The sequence below is a fragment of the Colobus angolensis genome, unplaced genomic scaffold, assembly GCF_000951035.1.
Source record: "Colobus angolensis palliatus isolate OR3802 unplaced genomic scaffold, Cang.pa_1.0 Scaffold75, whole genome shotgun sequence".
Classification (NCBI taxonomy): Eukaryota; Metazoa; Chordata; class Mammalia; order Primates; family Cercopithecidae; genus Colobus; species Colobus angolensis.
This window is the reverse complement of record NW_012121265.1, coordinates 3,600,288-3,621,761: the sequence shown is the minus strand read 5'-3', so window position 1 is coordinate 3,621,761 and position 21,474 is coordinate 3,600,288. Positions and strand designations below refer to the sequence as shown.

General features: G+C 33.6%; 1 protein-coding gene across 1 annotated transcript in view; it reads left to right on the top strand.

Annotated features, from left to right (window-relative positions):
* ATRNL1 (attractin-like 1) overlaps positions 1 to 21,474 on the top strand; it is an 834,587-nt gene that overhangs the window by 432,594 nt on the left and 380,519 nt on the right. Inside the window, exon 26 of the mRNA XM_011927827.1 lies at positions 2,140 to 2,218. Coding sequence (XP_011783217.1) covers positions 2,140 to 2,218 — 79 coding nt within the window. The remainder of the gene's footprint in view (positions 1 to 2,139; positions 2,219 to 21,474) is intronic.

Here is a 21,474-nt window from a genome sequence, read left to right as displayed (position 1 = left end):
GACAGAGTGAGACTTCATCTCAAAAAAAAAAAAAAAAAGAATATTTTCAAAATTTGAATTAACTAGAAATAGAATGCACTAAGTTGTGAGTCAGCAACTTCTCAACTTGTCAGCTACAATGAGTATTTAATTAGGTGCTGGATCACTATCAGAGCTGTACTGGGAACTTCCTTCCTGGGAGGGACTTGGAACTAAGAAATCTTTTATATCCCTTTCAAGGATAAGATGCTCTCATTTTGACAGATGTAAAGATGCAGATTTGGAAATCATTTCAATTGAGGTCATAGTTGAAATCATGAAAATAACTGCGCTTTCTCTTTGAGGGCAAGAGAAAAGAAGAGCACAATTGCATGAAGTGAATTTTAAGGAATGTCCATAATTTAAAAGAGGGAATTTGGAATATAACCTATATTCATTGAACCTATATTGAGTTAGGAAGTATTGAGCAAAACAAAACAAAACAAAATGAAAGAAAGTATTCAGGAGAGAGTTTTAAAGAATGAATGATTAATGTTGTCAGTTGAGAAGTTAAAGTCTGATAGTAGAGAAAACACCAGTTTATATAATTTCTAGAAAATCATGGTGACTTTCTGTTGAAAACAAATTCTGAGAAAAGTGTCCCCTAAAATGTTGAATATTACATAAAGGATACCTATGTTAAAATCACCTCTATGGTTGGAAAGGTTAGTATCACTGACTTTTAAAAAAATAGATTTCCTTTGATTCTGCAGGTGGGATTAGAGAACAGATATTGAAACAGAATGATTATGAGATAGTGGGCACACTCAGAGCTGCCAGCATATGGAAAGAAAAAAACTTTGAGGCTTAAGTAGCTGGATTTGTATTTTGGTCCTACGACTTACTCCATGTGTGACTATAAGCAATGAACTTCAAAATCTCTGAGGATTGGATTCCTCTTTTCTCAAATAAGAATAATACATGCTATCTTGAAGGAGTTCTAAAACTAAATCCAATCATTGGTGTGACGTATCCAGCACAGCATCTGGAATGTGTGCAGCACTCAATCGATAGATGTTAAAATCGACATTGTTGTTATCATTGTCACTGAAGGATGTTCTAAGGTCTTCTGCTTCAATTGAGGCATAGGCAAGGGGAAAAAATATATTGAAGACTTGACAAGAGTGGAAAGTGTCAAAAATTGCCACTGCTTATGAGTGACTCAAGTGATGAACACAGTGATTATCAATTAAGGATGAGTACCAGGTTTTTCTTGTGGTGTCCAGTAACCAGTGAATCTGTAATGGCCCAGTTCTGTTGACTTCTGGGTCTTCTCATAGCATAATCTATGACCACAGAGCAAATAAGGGGAAAATAAACAGTGATACAGGGTTGCAATTGATTAATGAGATTCATGTAAATCTCTGTCATTTTGAGATTTGTCAGGCTTGAGTTACTTCTAACAAAGTACCCTGCATTATCATAGTTTATTGCATATAATACCTAATATATTAGACCACATGTATGAACATTGTAACTGACTTATTTCTTAATGTAAACATTAGCATATGCCAGGGTTTCTCAGCCTCGGTACTACTGATATTTCGTATTGCCGATCCTTTGCTGCTGGGGACAGTCTTCAGCGTTGTAGAATTCTTGCAACACCCTGCACTCCTCTCCCAGTTCTGACAAACAAAAATGGCTGCAGATATTGCCAAATGATCCCTAGGGGGAGGGAGCAAAATAATCTTTGGTTGGGAACCACTGGAATATGTTCATATATAAAATAGTGATAAAAATAATATAAATATACATGTGTGACATTTGGTTTTATAAAATTTCCATATTTTATGAATCATAATAGCAATTCTAAATAGATTTTGGTTGTGATTTCTGTTGCTTCATAAGACCAACGGAATTATAAATTTATATTCCTTTTGACAGAGAAAATTCTAAATATTGACCATAATCTGTAGCAAGAAATATAAATATTTTTTCTACCTGTACATCGTTATTTTATTTGAGGGAACAGTTTAAACATTGGAAATTTATCCTATTTTTGATTGTTTACCTAGACAAAGTAATTACTTATATATATTTTTGAGTCTTTCAGGTACTATTTTTTTCATTACATAGTTCAAATAAGTTTTGAGCAAAAATTACTTGTGTTTTCTTCTCCAGTTGTTTCCTGTCCTTATTGCTGGTGGCTGCTGTGGTATGGAAGATCAAACAAACTTGTTGGGCTTCTCGACGGAGAGAGGTATCAGTAATATTATTTAATCTTTTGTTTAGAGATTTAAGCAAATAAATGAATCTCTATTGTCTGTTAATTAACATGCTGTCTTGGAATACAGAATTTCAAATCATTTTTACATACTAATATTCAAAAATCACTCTAGTATTTTTTAAGCTGTAGAGCAAACTTTATCACTGTAATTTTAAGTTAGTATTTGTAAAAGCATTGGTGTGTTGCAAACAGTTTCTAAAAATGGTATTGGAATTTATAGTGAATACAATTATTATGTTTAAATGATTTTGTAATATATTTAACTTAGGCATTTAGTTATGCTATAAAGACATAATTTATTTTTCATAAGTGTCTGTTGAAATTTAAAATTCTGGGTGATAAATATTTTTGGTTTTGGAAAAGATTTTATAGCCTAGAAATTTATTATAACATTCCCTTTTTGGGAATCAAATCTTTTCCATTTTTTGATTATCTAATAATCCAACTATGTTTAAAGAGCACATCCATTGGATAAATTTCTGTATTAGAATTAATTATTTTTCTTATAATCCTAAAATTGGTGAAAACAATAATATTCTTACAAAATAACAACTGATTATGTAAATTGTGTATATTCATTAATTGAAAGGAACGAAGAAACAAAATCATCTGAGGAGCAAAAGTATGCAGTAGGTTTATTCTTCTATATCTCATTTATTCAGAAAGCTAGTTTCTGTTTTTATCAGTATTATTTTATTATACTATATTTTATTAGTATTAATCTTAGTATTTTATTTGCTATTGCATTTCTCCATATATTTCTATATGGGTTTTTTTTTTTGGTAACAATATAAAACGACAGTATAATTGCTTACCTTCTTTTTTCCACGTAAAATAATATAATATTTAAAGATGTAAAAATAATCCAGAGTGTTCTAAGCTATAGAATTAGTAAGTGACATGAGTTCTTCTTAGTCTACTTTTAGGCACCCATCAAAGATCAGTACCTATGTATAATATATTTGTAAACTGGAGTCCCTCCTTGCCTTCAAATAAATCATTCATCTTAATACTCTCTGCCTCTCTGATTTTCTGTATATGGCCAGTGCAACATCAGTGAAGGTTTACTTGAAATGACTGCGTGTTAAAAAGTAATCCAGTTGAAAAAGAGCTTATTAAATATAAATATATAAATATTTGGCAAGAAGTCAAATTCTCTGCAGAGGTAAACAATCATCTAGACATGTTAGATGATCTATTACAGTGAAATTATAGATTCAGGAAGGAAAAATCATAATTATAGGCAGGTAGTGTGAAGGCCTTCCTTCCATAATGGAATAGGGCAAGTGAGAAGTTATGTCCTTGATCATTAGAAGAGAAGGCTGAATCAGTCAGGGATCCTCGGTTCCCATTGCATCATGAGGAGCACTATTTAAATATCTGATCTCTAAACTTTATAAAATATGTGTATGTAAATATAGCATTGTGAAAATATCGATTTGTAACTCTACTATTAATTGGCAGCTGAATATAAGTAAGTGGTCTAGTTAAATTTCCTTACCTCTTAAAAGAAGGATTTGTATCCTAGAGTTAATTCTCAGTTGTGGTCTAGTCTTTCAAGACCTATAAATGTCTACATGTAGTAACTAAAGTTTAAAAATTATATTTTATTTTTGTTAAAACTAATATGAATAGTTTAGCTATAAAACTTTCATACTTCTCAAAATGACAAATTGATTTTGGCTACTATTGTATTATCTCAGTGTAGTAATGCTGTTTATTACATACTAAACAGGTGCTCTGGCAAGCTGATACTACTTTAATTTTTAAAATATTAATATAAATTTATCCTTTGGAAGTCAGAATCATTCAATATATGTGGTAGATGTGGAAAGGATAAAAGAGAAATAGTAGAGGGGAGCTAGATTAGGATCACTTTCCAGTTTATATCTGTATTATTAATATTACTGTGTCCTCTGGAAATTCCTTTAATATAATGCTCTTCTTTCCAAAACTCATGCAGGTAGTGCTTCTTTCTATTAAAATGTATAATAGTGTTTGTATTTAATTTGCTACCGCTTCCGAAAAAGAAAACGTATCTTGAAAGTTTATGTTATGCTATAGCATTACATGTTAAAAAATAGTGTGAGGAATTTTCTCAAATATAGTTTTAATAAATTCCTTTAAATGTAAAATCCTAAATATTTTAGAAACTATTCATACATTGATGTCCAAAGTAAAGATGACATTGACTTTGATGAGTATTAGAGAGCTGCTGTTAGCTAGTAATGTTTATATTACAGTCATCCCCCCTTATCCATAGTTTTAGTTACTCACAGACGATTGGAGTCCAAAAACATTAAAATACTTTGAGAGAAAGAAATGTTGGGGGGAGGTGGGAAGTGACAGGGAGAGAGACCACATTTACATAAATTTTAGTACAGCATATTATTATAATTGTTCTATTTCATTGTTATTGTGGTTAATCTCTTGCTGTACCTAATTTATAAATGAAAATTTATCATTGGTATGTATGTATATGGAAAAACATAGTCTGTGTAGGGCTTGGTAGTATCTACAGTTTTAGGCATCCCCTGGGTGTGTTGAAACGTATTTAGGGGGAAACTACTATGTTAAGAAGTTGTTTTTCATTTTGGTCTTAAGAGACCTGAAGATTTTTAACCACACTAGTTGTAGTTATGTGATAATTCCAACTATAGACTTCATGTGAGTGGAGGTAAAAATATGTTTATGTCTAATCCTCTCTTTATTCAGTTTTAAATATTAGATTAACTGTAGTATTTCCAAAAGGAAAATAACCCACTATTATTTCTTTATGTGAATGTTACTGTCTCTTCAAAACATTGAAGAGATCAATTATTGTAAAGCTCAGAGGACACCTTTGATTAGTAAAATGACAGTTTATGTGTTACAGTAAATGAAAGTTACTTAAAGGATTCTTTCTTTTTAGAATTTATTTGGTTTTATTACAGCAGTTGTACTAGTTGCATTTCCAAATGTAATGAAAGTTTAAAATGAAAATAATCTTGGGAAATGTTTTAACATATTGTGTTCATTCAACTAGGTGTGTTACTTTTTTAACTAAAGTTTTGTTTTCTCATAAACACAGATATACTTATTGTGGCATAATTTTAAATTCAGAGGACAGTCATGTTATGACTTTTGAATAACACCCTTGAGAATTCAGGGGCTATTAAACACACATTAAAAAAAAATGAAACTACAAAAGGCTTCAATTTTGATATGACCCCTTCATACACTAACCCCAAACAAATTTCTATGGTAACTGTTAAAAAGATAGAAACTTTCTTTTGAGATGCGCTAATGAATGGAAACAACAAGTGTATATTGATAAGTGGAAATATTATAATACGCTAGAAAGATGAATTCATTTATATAGCTTGTCCTTTTTACAGAGGTGTTAAAAACATTTAGCTTCAGTGGCACATTCAGTTATAGTCATCACATTATTAAAATATTTGTCAGGAGCAAGTATATGTAAAAAGGAGTCTATTGAGCTGTTTTTATGCTTGATAATCTTCATTCTTATTCTGAAATTTGAATTTTAATAGATATCATAACGCATAAAGATATTTGATTGTTGAAGATATTTAATTGTTCACTGCAATGAAGAGATTTGATCATATATTTGACTATGATGTGTGCAAATATAATGCATATTTTAGTAGTTACAAGAAGCTAATTTTTTCCTTTTTGAGTTGTTTAAATGTAGCATGTCTCAGTGAAACTTTAACTGCAAAATCTGTAGAATAAAAGATCCATAGGTAAAGGAAGGGTTATTTTTACATTAACTTCATATTACTAGTGAGTCTGAGTATTTGAATGATCACTACATTTCATGTGATAGCAATTTTTTCCTTTTTAATTCTTGTAAATTTACAGTTTTTTAAAGTTTAAAAATATTTTAATGTAGAACTTTACCACACTACTTTTTTTTTTTTTTCCTGATACGGAGTCTTGCTCTGTCACCCAGGCTGGAAGGCGGTGGTGCAGTCTTGGCTCACTGCAAGCTTCACCTCCCAGGTGCACACCATTCTCCTGCCTCAGCCTCCATAGTAGCAGGGACTACAGGTGCCCGCCATCACGTCCAGTTAATTTTTTTGTATTTTTATTAGAGACGGGGTTTCACCGTGTTAGCCAGAATGATCTCGATCTCCTAACCTCGATATCCACCCGCCTCGGCCTCCCAAAGTGCTGGTATTACAGGCGTAAGCCACCGCGCCCAGCGACTACACTACTTTTTACTATTTCTCATATATTAGACTTCTCTTCTGCTTCAAAATCAATACAGGAGAATTTGGAGGATAAGACATGTCCAATGAGGGATTGAATTTATGTTCATAATGCCCTATCTCCCTGCACAGTTTGTAATCATGAATCATAAACCTAGATTTGTAATTTTTATTATCACCCTTAAATTTGAGTTAAAAATAATAAACCAATATCCACAAGTAGAGTTTTAGTAGCTTTGAGTAACAAACTAGTTTTCCAGAGGCAAATACGTTAGTTCTTTCCTTCTATACCTGTTTTATTGTTACAAAACCAGACATAAGTAATAATATTAAACTATACTTTAATAATGACATTTTATGGGTATATAAACCAATTAGTTATAAAATATTCTCTGACGTGGTAAATAGTGATAAATAGACTCTCATCTAAGTAATATTAATGCAATGTAGCTGTGTTTTACAAATTGAACTACTCTTTTCTCCTGAGACACTAAATATGTTTACAGAAAGAGGACTGGGCACAGGATAAAAACATTAAGGAAACAGTGAAAGTGTTATTTTAGGTGGATAAATTCAAATTAACTGATTAGGTACTGCCTACAACCTTTTGTAGAATTTCATAGCACTTCAAAGCTCTGTATTTTGTAAATGTTTAAGCATTTTAACATATAGATAAAGCTTTCCATTAAACACGTACTTTTTAAAACTCATTAGTAAATATTTCGCTCAAATAAATGTCTTTGCAGTCAATTGCCACAATGTCAACTTACTGTTGCTTGTCATTTGCTTTTTATTGAATTGCAAACTAAAATTATTATTATTGTATTAATTTTCTTCCTTTATCCTGTGAGACTAGAAATTACAGGTCTTCAGCATGCCTATTGCGTTATCATACTTTGAAAATTTTAACATAAATTTACTTTAAAATAACTGAAATTGAGAAGTCAAATATGTATGGGGTTGAGATTTGAAAAATAACTGATATATGCCTTTTAAACCTGTTTCCAAAGACCTTATGGTAAATATAGTGCTTCCATTTTGCTCTGTTCAACAAAGGTATATCAGTTTCTTGCTATATTATAAGCAAATTGATAAATACTGAGGATATAAAGAAAAAGACATTGACCCCATTATTGGGGAATTTGTAGTTTTAAAACATTTCAGTGAGGCAGACAGACACACACACATATGTACACAGTTCTTAGGGGAGCACCTGGATTTACTTTATTGTGATGTCATGAATAGGGCAATAGAATATATTGAAAAGTTTTCTGGAAATTAGATTAGTAATGGAAGTAAATGTGAACTGTTTCATAATTATACACAGGATTAATTTCAAAAAAAACCCTAAACCAAAAAACTTTGGGCACTGTTTTTACTATATGTACAATATAACAAATTTGTCTCAAGTCACTTTTTCTTTATTATATGCTATTATCTTTATATTTAGACCCAGTCACTTAGACTAAAACATTATATTGATTTATTCTAAAAAATGTAGTCTCACTAACCACAATATCTTATCTGTCTTATATACTCAAACGAATGTATATCTCGATATATGTGTCAGATGTTTATGTGTATATATGTGTTTTTATGCTAAAAAGTTCATTTTTTATCTAAAATTCAAACTTAACCAAGTGTTCTGTATTTTTATTTGCTCAATCTGGCAACCTTATTTTCAACACAAATGCTCACCCTGGAGCTTAGGGGTGGGTTCAACCTCATAAAATCCACAGGAACTCAGAGAGAAGTAAAAAGGAATAATTCTCTAAAGTAGAATCTTGATTTGTTTTCAAAATAAGGGGGAGTTATGCTGGGCAAGCAAAAATAAAAGATGTTTACTCCATATATTATCTATCAAAATTAAAAACTCTTTGGCTCACTAGTTAGATTTCTGAAAATATATCTTAAAGATATATACCTGCCTACCTCATATAATATATATATCTATATATAGATATCTATATCTATAAATGAGTATGCCTCAAAGTATACTCATTTATAGATACAGAGAGATTTTTGTATATCAAAACTATTTCATGTCATTAAAAATGATTCTAGAAAGAAGTTCTGTGTTCTTATTAGGTAACTGAAAAAATGAATGAGACATATTTGTGTTAGTATTAAATTAGTTTATTCCTTCCTTCAACAAATATTTATTGAACAACTATTTTTGTTTCAAGCACACTTTTAGACAAGTACAGCAATGAACAAGCCAAATAAAATCCCAGCCCTCAAAAATGTTTACAGATCTGCAAATCTATATTATTAACTGGAAAATACATGACATAGTTTTTTTGATGTTTCTATTTGTATCAATCACACATGCACAAGCATAACGTGCATGGAAATTATGGGTCTGTTGGTATTTGATAAAGAAGAATGACTATGTTATTTGATAACTATAATGCAAACAAATAGTCAAATAATGGGCAAGTTGAGAGAATATGACCTAACATTTTAAGTTAGGCACTTAATAAAAATAGTATTTAATTTTCACACTAAAAATATGTATATTTGCCCTTTACCTATATAAGGAATTTGAGGACTAGAGTGCAATGCTCAAAGCTTACAACTAGTAAAAGAAGGAGCTGTAACTTAAAACCAAGTCTGTCAGACTGAACCATACAGAGAACTTTACAGATAGCCTGAGTTTGAACAAGTTGGTTTTATAACGGACTACTTATAATGTAACTTATGCATCTGTTTGTTGTACAGGAAATATGTTGTATTTCATCTAATATTATGACACAATCAATCATTATTTGATGTACCAGTTACAAAGAAAACATGACACTTATTCAACTATTGCACAATGTTCACTTCCCACTGAGAATATTTATTTTCTACATATTGAAAGAGCTCTTATATAATTATTTAGATATAGTTTTGTTATGTCATTCATATTTATACAGAGAGGAAAATAAAAGCAAAATAAATTGGGTAAAGTTTTGCTACGACTTATTCACCTTCATAGTCCAAGTTTTTAAAAATCACTTTTTGAGTTAAGCTAAATATATTGTATGTTTCACATAGTATCATTGACTACAATAATCAAGTTTACGTCTGTGCAGGCAATGAGAACTACATCACAACTGTCATCTGGCCAGCAGTGATTATCCAATGTCATTGATTTTAAAACACATTAGAGTTTAGAGATATTAAAATGTGAAATAGTGTTTCTTAGAATCAATCAAATATGGTAGAACCTTCTTTATAATGTGTTTAAGACTAAGCGAATTAATGCATAACCCCAGTGCATTTTACCTAACAGATTTCAATAAATGTTAGCTGTTACTGATATATCATACAAAGAATGATCAGCATTATACATTAATATTACTAACAACAACTCCTGTGTATCTTGGACTCCTCCTCCATTTCTACTGTAATGTAGTGGTTCTCAATCTAGTAGATCCTTGAGAATCACCTGTGGATCTTTAAAACGTGTGTGTGTGTGTGTGTGTGTGTGTGTGTGTTTGCATGCCATTCTACTGTTCCATCCCCATCAGATATACAAAATCAGAATTTCTATGAGTGAGGCTCAGCCAAGTGTGTTTATTTTTAAAGCCCTCAAATGTTCTAATATGCACCATTGGCCTAGAAACGCTGCTTTACCTTCTACTCTGACAGAGCTGGGAAACTATTGAAGGGTTTCCAACAAACTTGTAAAGATATCTAAGTTAAAAGCATCTGATTTTAAGCTGATCACTGTGCTTCTGTGCTTAGTCCAAGTAAAATTGGTTTAGGGAGAGGAGTTTAATTTTTAATGTTAAGTTTGGTACATCTACTAGACATCTAATTAGATCTATTGAGGAGGCAGGAGTTGCATCTGGCATGAGGAAACAGAGCTGCGTAGGAAGTTAAATTTGGGAATCTCAGCATGTAGATGGCATTTGAAACCCTGGGACTAGATAAATTTACACAGAGAGGAGGATTAAGCCCTGAGGCATTCAAATTTAAGAAGTCAGAGAGAAGACAAGCAACCAGCATGAATACTGGAAAGCAGCTACCAGTGAAGGTGGAGAAAAACCCTGAGCTTCTGGAAGCCAAGGAAACACTGTATAAAAAGGAACAGAGTTATCAGTTGTCCAAAAAATTCTGGTGGTTCAAGTGAAATAACTGAAAACTGACCATTGTATTTAGCCACTTAGAAATAATTGCTGACCCCAATAACAGCAATTTTAGTGGACTGATGGATGCAAAAGTTTGATTGAAGTTTGATGAGAAAGAATAGAACAAGATGACTTCTAGAGTGACAGCAAGAGGAGCCCCTGAGACCTATTCCCCAGACAAACAACATGAACTAGTGAAAAATCTTTAAAAAACAAACCAGCTGGTTTCAGTGGCTCACACCTGTAATCCCAGCACTTTGGGAGGCCGAGGCTGGCGGATCATGAGGTCAAGAGATCGAGACCATCCTGACCAACATGGTGACACCCTCTCTACTAAAAATACAAGAATTAGCTGGGTGTGGTGGTGCGCGCCTGTAGTCCCACATACTCGGGAGGCTGAGGCAGGAGAATCACTTGAACCCGGGAGGCAGAGGTTGCAGTGAGCCGAGATCCAGCCACTGCACTCCAGCCTGGCGACAGACCAAGACTCCATCTCAAAAAAAAAGAAAATAAAAACCATTTAAAATATCTGGAAATAGTTTTAAGTACATACGGAAAACAAACACTTGTTACGGGTGGAGGGTCTTGACTACGAGTTGCCCAGGTCCTTGGAGATTTGGACAAAGAATTGAGCAGAACGCACAAAGTAGCAGAGGAATGAGATGCAGGAAAGCAGCAGCAAAAGCAGAAACTTGTTAAAGAGAGAAAACATTCCACAGAGTGGGAGCAGGCCTGAGCAAGCTGCTCAAGGGCCTGGGTGCAAAGTTTTCTGGACTTTAAGTACCCAGTTTGAGGTGAGGTGCTTGTTGGCTACCCCTTATCTGGAAGAAGGTTTTGGTTTGTGACTAGTTAAAGGCTGAGGTGAACTGGCACCCCATGCAGATAAAGGGATGGTCCCTGCTTGGCCTGTGGCCTATCCAAGGCACTCCCCCTTTCCCCCTTTCCTTTTTTTTTTTTGAGACGGAGTCTCGCTCTGTTGCCCAGGCTGGAGCTGGAGCGCAGTGGCCGGATCTCAGCTCACTGCAAACTCTGCCTCCCAGGTTCACGCCATTCTCCTGCCTCAGCCTCCCGAACAGCTGGGATTACAGGCACCCGCCACCTCGCCCAGCTATTTTTTTTTGTATTTTTTAGTAGAGACGGGGTTTCACCGTGTTAACCAGGATGGTCTCGATCTCCTGACCTCGTGATCCACCCGTCTCGGCCTCCCAAAGTGCTGGGATTACAGGCTTGAGCCACCGCGTCTGGCCGGCACTCCCCCTTTCCATCTGAGATGTGGTGGAAGGGGGAGGGCTGTAGGGAGAGTAGCTTTTGATCCTTTGATACTCAGCTTGGGGAGAGAGTTTTTTTTTCCCTTTTGGTTTAGTTTTAGGAAGTTAGTGTTAACTGGCCTCAGATTCCCTGCCCCCAAACCCAGGCGTTTTCCTTTTGATCCAGTTTTGGGAAGTCAGCATGAATTGGCCCTAGATTTTCTGCCCCTAGACCTTGGTGTTTTCTCTTTTAGAAGTTTGTTCAAATTGACCTTAAGTTCCCTGTCTGCAGACCCTATTTTCCTGCCTCACACTTGTTTAAGAAAATCTACTAATTCTCAGTAAGAACAGCAAATCTATAGCATTTGAGCCTCAACTTGCTCCCTTCCTACCCCCTCCTAGCTCACTGTGACTAGCATTTCTTATCCCCCCAGCTCCCTTTTGCAGTCGCTGTATTCCAGACAAAATCAGCTGAGGCCTGAGGCTCTCTTATTCTAATGAGCCCCACTTGTATGGCCAGAAGCTCTTCTCAAGGCATAGCAGCCTGATAATAACAGGGCCCAAGTCTCCCTCTCTCAACCTTTCTTATAGGGTAGAGATTTCGTGACTGGGGAGATAATATGAGAATACAAAAAAGTAACAGCTCTGCTGGACACCCTGCTCATGAAGCAGGAAAATTATTTAAGAGAGTTATGGGCCACTGTCCCCATCATTAGCTCTAGAGCTTGCACAAACTAGCAAAACCAATTCAAAAAGATATAAAATCTAAATAAACCTATAGCAAGCACAGAGATTGCATTTGTTATTTTTAAATTTCCAATTAGATACATCAACATTCTGTTTGCAGCAAGCACATCTAGCACCCAGATCTTGTTTTCTAATATTAGAGAACTCTTTCCAACGGTTCCTGCATTCCTAACATACTCTCATTCTTGGTGTGTGTGTGTGTGTGAGGGTGCGTGCACGCCCCCTCTTACGTTTTGGTACTATAAGAAACTTCAGGTTTAGCTTGTGTACTTCTTGCCCCAGTCCTAGAATTAGCCATTTCTCCAAGGATCTCTGGTTCCCTTTCTTGTAGCATACATATTGCCTAGATTTTGATTTCTAAATACCATTCACCAATAAAAGGAGTTTGGATGCAAATCACATGAGAATCTCAATAGATACAGAAAAAGCATTTGACAAAGTCCAACAACCTTTAACCATAACAACACCCAGCAAATTAGGAACAAAAAGGAAATCCTTAACCTGATAAAAGGCATCTACCAATAACCCACATCTGGCATCATACTTAACTTTTTTTAAATCACTTATATCAGGAACAAATCAAGGATGTCCACTCTCTAATTCTATTCAGCATTTTATTGTATATTGTAGTCAGGGCATTTAGGCAAGGAAATGACATAAGAGCCATCTAGATTGGGAAGAAAGAAGTAAAGCTACCTCTATTTGCAAATAACATGTTTTGTAAATAAAATTCCTTAGAAATCCACTAAAAAAACTGTTAGGACTAATACACAATTTTAGCAAGATATTTAGCAAGGATGCTAGAGCAATATAAAAATCAGTTGTATTTCTATACATTAACAATTAAGAATCTGAAAATAAGACTAAACAATTCAATTCAAAATAGCATCAATAAGAACAAAATACATAGGAATAAATTTAACAAAATCTGTAGAAAACATATACTATGTGTATTAGTCCATATTCACACTGTTAATAAAGACATACCCAAGACTGGGTAATTTGTAAAGAAAAGAGGCTTAATTGACTCTCAGTTCCACATGGCTGGGTAGGCCTCACAATCATGGCAGAAGGTGAATGAGGAGAAAAGTCACATCTTACATGGCGGCAAGCAAGAGAGTTTGTGTAGGGGAACTCCCCTTTCTAAAATCACCAGATCTCATGAAACTCATTCACTATCATGAGAACAGCATGGGAGAGACCCTCCCCATGATTTGGTTACCTCCCACTGGGTACCTGCTATGACAGGTGGGAATTATGGGAGCTACAATGCAAGATGAGATTTGGGTGGGGACACAGCCAAACCATATCACTCTGAAAACTATAAAATATTGTTGAAAGAAATTAAAGAAGACCTAAATAAATGGAAAGATACTATATGTTGATGGATTCAAACACTTTATATTGTTAAGATGACAGTACTCCCAAACTGATCTACAAATTCAACATGATACTTACCCAAATACTAGGTAGCTTGTTTGTAGAAATTGACAAGTATATCCTAAAATACACAGGGAGATGCAAAGGGCCCTAAACAGCAAAACCATTCTTGAAAAAGAACAAAGCTTACACTTCATAAATTCAAACTTACTGTACAACTGTGGCAATCAAGATGGTGTGATATGGGCATAAGACTGGATATTTGGATCCACAGAATGTCACTGAGAATCTAGAAATAAACTCTTACATTTATAGTTTATTGGTTTTTTACAAGAGTACCGAGACAATGAAATGGAAGAAAGATTCATCTTTGCAACAAATGGAGCTAGGCAACTGGGTAGCCACATGCAAAAGAATGAAGTTGGACCCATAACTCATATCACCATACCCAAATAAAGTCAACAGGAATCGATACACCAATATGTAAGACCTAAACTATAAAACTCTTAGAAGAAAATACAGAAGAAAATCATCTTGATCTTTCAGAATCTTCTTAGACATGACATCAAAAGAAAAGGTGATTAAAGAAAAAAAAAATTGGAATTCATTGAAATTAAAATCTTTCTGCTTAAAAGACACCATGAAGAAAATGAAAATACCACCTCCAGAATGGGAGAAAACTTTTGCCTATCATATATCTGATAAGATACTTGTATCTAAATATGCAAAGGACTCTTCCAAGTCAGTAATCAAAAGGCAAATTACACACTTAAAATGAATATAGAATTTGAATAGGCATTTCTCCATATAATAAATGCAGTTTGCCCTTTGTAGTCATGGTTTCCACATCTGTGGATTCACCCAATCAAGGATTGAAAATATTCTGAAAAAATGTTGAAAAATATAACAATAAATATAAAATAAATAAAAATATATTATAACAACTATTTACATAATATTTGCATTGTATTGGGCACTGTAAGTAATCTAGAGATGCTGTAAGGGCTTGGCATTGATTGTTAGTGGTGTAGTTGGTTACAACAAATGGGAAAATGTGCATAGGTTATATGCCACTATGACACCATTTTTAAGTAAGTTACTTGAGCATCTGTGGATTCTGGTATTCTTGCAGGGATCCTGGAACCAATCTCCTGCAGATACCGAGGGACGACTCTGTGTGTGTGTGTGTGTGTGTGTGTGTGTGTGTGTGTGTGTGTGTATATGGTCAGCAACTCATGAAAGTGAAAAGATGCTCAACAACATTAGCATTTGCAGAAATAGAAATCAAACCTACAATAAGATACCACTAAATGCTTGTGATCGATAATACTGTTGTTATTATTCACCAATAATCATCACCAGTTGTCACCAAAATGTTGGTGAGGCTATGGAGAAATTAGATCCCTCCTACATTGTTGTTGGATATTTAAAACTGCCACTTTGTAGTGTAATACAGTCTGACAATTTCTTGCAATGTTAAAGTTTCCGTATGACCCAGCAATTCCACTCTTAGGTGAATACTGAAGAAAAATGAAAACATAGGTCTACATAAAACTTTTACATTAATGTTCATAGCACCATTATTCATTACAGCTTTAAAGTAGAAATATCCCAAATGCCCAGCAACTGATGAATGGACAAATAAAAGGTGATATATGTGTAAATAGAATATTTTTCTACATTAAAAGGGAGTGAAGTGCTGATGCATGTTATAACAATGAAAGAGCCTTGAAAACATTAGGCAAATCTAAAGAGACAGTAAGTAAATTCACGGTTGCCTTGGGCTGTGCTTGGGTATCTGATGGAATGTGGGGCCAGATGGAGAATGATTGTTAATGGGTACATGGGTTCTTTCTGGGATGATGAAAATGTTTTAAAATTAGATTGTGGTAATTGTTGTACAGCTTTATGAAAAATTTAAATATTATTGAATCTTATGCTCTAATGGGTGATTTACAAATTTCTTTGTAGAAATTGACAAGCTTCTTTGTTGAAATGGTTTGTCTGTGTCCCACCCAAATTTCATTTTGAATTGTAGTTCCCATAATCCCCACATATCACATACCGTGGGAGGGACCAGATGGAGATAATTGAATCATGAGTGCGGTTTCCCCCATCCTGTTCTCATGATAGTGAGTTAGTTCTCTTGAGATCAGATGGTGGTTTTTTTTTTTTTCTTTTCTTTTCTTTTTTTTTTTTCAATACAGAGTTTCACCTTTGTTGCCCAGGCTGGAGTGCAATGGCGTAATCTCGGCTCACTGCAACCTCCGCCTCCTGGGTTCAAGTGATTCTCCTGCCTCAGCCTCCCAAGTAGCTGGGATTACAGGCACACACCATCATGCCCAGTTAATTTTTTGTATTTTTAGTAGAGATGGGGTTTCACCATGGCCAGGCTGGTCTTGAACTCGTGACCTCAGGTGATCCACCCTCCTCAGCCTCCCAGAGTGCTGGGATTACAGGCGTGAGCCACTGCGCCTGGCTGAGATCAGATGGTTTTATACGGGGATTCCCCCTTCACTGGGCACTCATTCTCTCTCCTGTCCCCATGTGAATAAGGACATGTTTGGTTCCCCTTCTGCCATGATTGTAAGTTTCCTGAGGCCTCCCTAGCCATGCTGACCTGTGCGTCAATTAAGCCTCTACCAGTCTCAGGTATGTCTTGCACAAATTGGGCTTAAGTTCATAACCAGTGTGAGAATGGGCTAATACATTTCTAGAAATTGACAGGTAGATTCAAAAACTTATATGGAAATGCGAAGGACCCTAACTAGCAGAAACATTTTTGAAAAAGAACAAATTTACAGTTCCTGAATTCAAACTTACTACAAAATTATAGTGATCAAGATGGTATTATTATACTACACAGTGTATTTCTTAGTTCTTTTGTGTTGCTATGAAGGACCATACCTAAAGGAAGAAGGTTTATTTGCCTCATGGTTCCACAGGCTGTACGAGAAGCATGGGACCAGTATCTGCTTCTGGTGAGCGCCTGTTAAAGCAACAGTGTAAGATTCTTTATATTGCATAAATTATTGTGGAATGATAGTAATATAGTTTCCCTGAATTTTGTTGACAGGATTTGACATGTTAAAAGTTGAGTTTGCAGGTGATAATGCTACCTACATTCCATATTAACTTCAGTCATCATTCTGTAAATTGTTGCTTAAAATATATAATTTCCTTCATTTAAAGAATTATGCCATAATTCGCACATCCGTGTTGAGCAATTCTCTTCCTATCACCACCCACCTCCCCTTGCAGGGGAATTTGTTTGCTAGGTATATACTGTTAACAGTTAGGCATTTATATACAGATTTAAACCTAATACAGAATTCAGCAGTATGTATTATTTATGAACTAAATTTCTTGTCATGTGAGCTTTTAAAATATATTCTACTGGTTCTAATTTAAGGAAAAAAACCTTAAACAAAATAATTTTATTGTGATTTGAACATAGTTATTATAATGCTTTATTAATTTTCTGAAAATAAATTTAGTCATTTAACAATACATAGTTGTCTTAGTAACTATTTTGTATTTTATCTCAGAATAAAAATTTGTTTGCAATAATAGCATCCTGGATAATTGGCTTTCACAATAATTCAACCACATTATAAGGAATATGGAAATAGGTAATATACTGAGTGATAGATATTGTGCATACTCCATCACTAGCAGCGGTTCACTATAACAGTGGTTCTCAACCAAAGAGGATGTCTTAAAATATAATTAGAAAAAGAGGGTTGGCTGGTTGATTTTGATATCCCCATTAGATAAGTAATCCTGTTCTCCTCATGTCCAAGAATCACATCTGTACTGGAAATCATGCTGAACTGGTGTTCAACCTGTACTGTCCTTATCTATAAATTACCGGGTATTCCTGCTGCATAGTATATTTATTTATTTTTAAATCATTTTGATGCCAGCATAATTATGTCTAATTTAGTTTATTGTCATTCACTGAAATGATTCATTTACTTTAGTCATGATATTTAGGTAAAGCATTATTAGAGTATATTGAATGAACATGGTATTAGATTAATGCATGAATGTAATATTGAAAATGTTAACTATTATAATGTATTAATTATTTCAAGTCTGAAATCCACTGTTACTATGTTGTAACAATTATGAAGCGTTGTAACCAATACTTTGAACAAGGGCAGTCAATCAGAGCTTGATTCTGTATTCCCACAGCCCATTCAAACTCATTTTCTGTGGCCAATTTGTTCTAGTTCCTAGAGTAGCTAGAATTGAAGATAATTTTTTTCTTATATCTCTTTTTAATAGATTTATGTATTTCCCTTCGTTGGCAGTTTGGTATTATAAAATTTTATTCTATTAATGGAAGAGATTTTTAGAAGTCATCTCCTCTTTATTGGAAATAAACATGGACAGTTTGCTATCAAATCAAGCATCATTTTTATACCTTGTACATGTTTTCATATCTGTTTTTAATAGGTGATATGTCTGTAGGTTTCAGAGTTCAACATTTCCACCAGCATTACCCACCCACTCAATTATTCCTCCCCTCTATAGCCAATCAGTGTTATCAGGGTTTTTTTTGTGTGTATATTCTTCTGAAGCTATTTTATACATACAGAAGCAATATGAATATACATCTTTTTCTACATTACTTACACTAATAATAGCATATTCTTTATACCCTGTTTTTGTATATTTTTTAATGTAACTGTAAAGTTCTAATAAATTATTATAATTCTGAATTATTTAGCAACATAAAAATATTTCACATCTATTGATGAGAAGTCAAAAATGTATTTTTTCATTATAGTCACATTTTGACCACTTTATATCTTTATTTCTCTTTACTATTTATTTCTACAGTGGAGCATTTCTAATGCATTTAGAATATTCTTTTAGAGAGACATTTTTAAGAATTCCAGGATGCCAGTCCAGCTATGTAATTCTGAGAAATAATTTTTAGAACCACACTACAGTGGAGTACTCTCAAAAACTACATGGCTCTAACTCAAGTTTATAACAGTAATATAAGGAAAATGACTGAGAATTTCAGTAAGAAATTTAAGACACAGCAAGCTAAATTACAGTCTTAGAGAATTAAATTAAAATGTTGGCAAACTGCTTTAGATCATGTTATAAATTCTATGAAATATGATTAATATAAAATAATAAAGAAAGGCTTCTGCTACTTTTTCCTTCATTTAAATGAATGTGTGTGTGAGTTTGTGTGTGTGTGTGTGTGTGTGTGTAACTGCTTTTTATATTAGTGTAGAAAGACTATGTAATTGCATGGTTATTGTATTATGCAAGTATAAATTTTGTACCATATTATTGTGTTAAGTAATGGTACAAATTTACAGCCTTCAAGTTCTAGCCTTCCACCTATGCATTTACAGCAATTAATATTTACTATTTTGGTCCTAATGGCTTGCTTTGGAAATTGACTTAGAGTGACTTAGAAGCACAAACTCATCAACTAGTAATAGCTTATGGTACAATAGCATCCAAATTTTGAAATCTATACATGGTCAATCAAACTATATAAGATTATAATTAAAAACTTTAAAAATCATATATTTTGCAAATTTACCATTTGATTATTTTTATTATTTATTATTGCCATCCTAAATTTTTCTACTAGTATAAAAGTATATTTTGTTCTTAAAAATGCCAAGTTATTACCATAAAATAACATTAATTTCCTTAAACATACAGGTTAGCAAGATTCTACTCAGTCTATTTCTCTAAAATTGTTTGAGTAAAAATGTTAGCTTCTTATTTCTTATTTCTATTCATGCTGAAGTACTGACATTGTGAACTCCAATGAGGTCTATAATTGGTAAACTATCTTTGACTTTCAGAAAACACATAATTGTTTAAACAATTCTATATGATAGCTATAGTTTTCTTTTTTCTTCTTCTTCTTTTTTATTATTATTAGAGATGGTATCTTGCTGTATGGCCCAGGCTGGTCTTGAACGCCTAGGCTTAAGCAGTCCTACTACCTCAGCTTCCCAAATTGTTGGGATTACAGGTGTAAGTCATTGCACCTGGGCAAGAGCCGTAGTTTTCTAATCATAGTGCAAGAAATATGCTGTTCTTAGAAGCTGGTTTTGTATTATATAGTTTAATATGAAACACGTATCTCCTGTAGATGTGGACAATTTATTATTACTTTCAGAATAGTTATTTGCCTAACAGATGAGCTAACATAAATTAAGCAGTAAATCAGTTTTGCTTCCTTTAGATAATTAGTAATTTACATATAACCTTTGGCTATTCTTTTATCTTAGGGTATTGATATAAGTTGCATAAAATTGTTTTCTATGTAGAATGTGCTTTGAAATGCAAAATCTAATTAAAATGCACTATTTTAGGACAGTTGAGTTGCTAAATGATACTATGGAGACTATTATGAATATTTTAGGAGTCTGAGTGGAGTATGTAAGAAAGCTAAATTATAACCTCTATGGACTATTTTAGGTTACTTTATCAGTGAGCTGAAACAAGAAAAATTGCCTAGATACTTAGATTATTGAATTTTTTTTACATATACTATATTTAGAAATAATGCAATTGTTATTGTATTATGATACCTAGACAATTTCACATTAAGGTACATATTAAAATAATGTTTGCAAGATACACTAAGGTTAGTAGAGGAGGCTGATTGTGGCTGTAGATATTCTGCCCAGGGGCTTTCACACAGACCCCAGGAGGCTGCTCAAGAACAATGAGTATCAACACATTTATCATCACTTAATGGCACACTTGTTAATGAATCATATTCCAATTACTAGCAACTGAAATTCAATTTTGTAGAAGGCGTGGTAAATGATATACCTGTTTGTCCAGCCAGGACAAACAATAAGTATTTGTCAAGAACCTCCTATTTGCTTAACACACTTGTTCAGCAAGTACCCAATATTGGGTAAACAACTGTTGCATTTAGTTTTAAAACTGAAAATTTCCTAATTTTATAATAAAAATTGAGTGTAGAATCTTACAGTAGCTGTGAAATGTTATGTAGCTAGTTGATTATTATCCAGAATCTTAACGTATTAAATCACAGTTTAGTGAGGTTAATATTTTACAAACTAAAAGTAACGCTTTTTTTTAGACTACTGTCCTTCTTTTCCTTTTAATATGTGTGGTAAAGTGAACTACTGTGTTTTAGCTACTCTTTGATGTGTATTGAAATAAGTTTTTCTAAATGAAAATGTATCTCATGTTGTCCTGAAGATGAATTCAAAATTAGAGTTTGCCTGGTGAAAACTGTTTTCCACTTAATTTTGCAGATCTATTTTATAAAGAAATTTATATTAATTAAAAGTACATATCACATGATTTAGCCAGGGATGCCATGCATGCTGGCAACTTATTAAAAGATGAAAAATTTTAAGATTCATTTCACTTTTGCTGTCATTGTTGATAGTTTTAGTCTATTTTTAATCCAAAATTTTAATCATATACTGATTCAAATTCTATGTTGAGATGTAATTTTAGAATAATGCAGGAACATTTTTATTTTGTTAAAA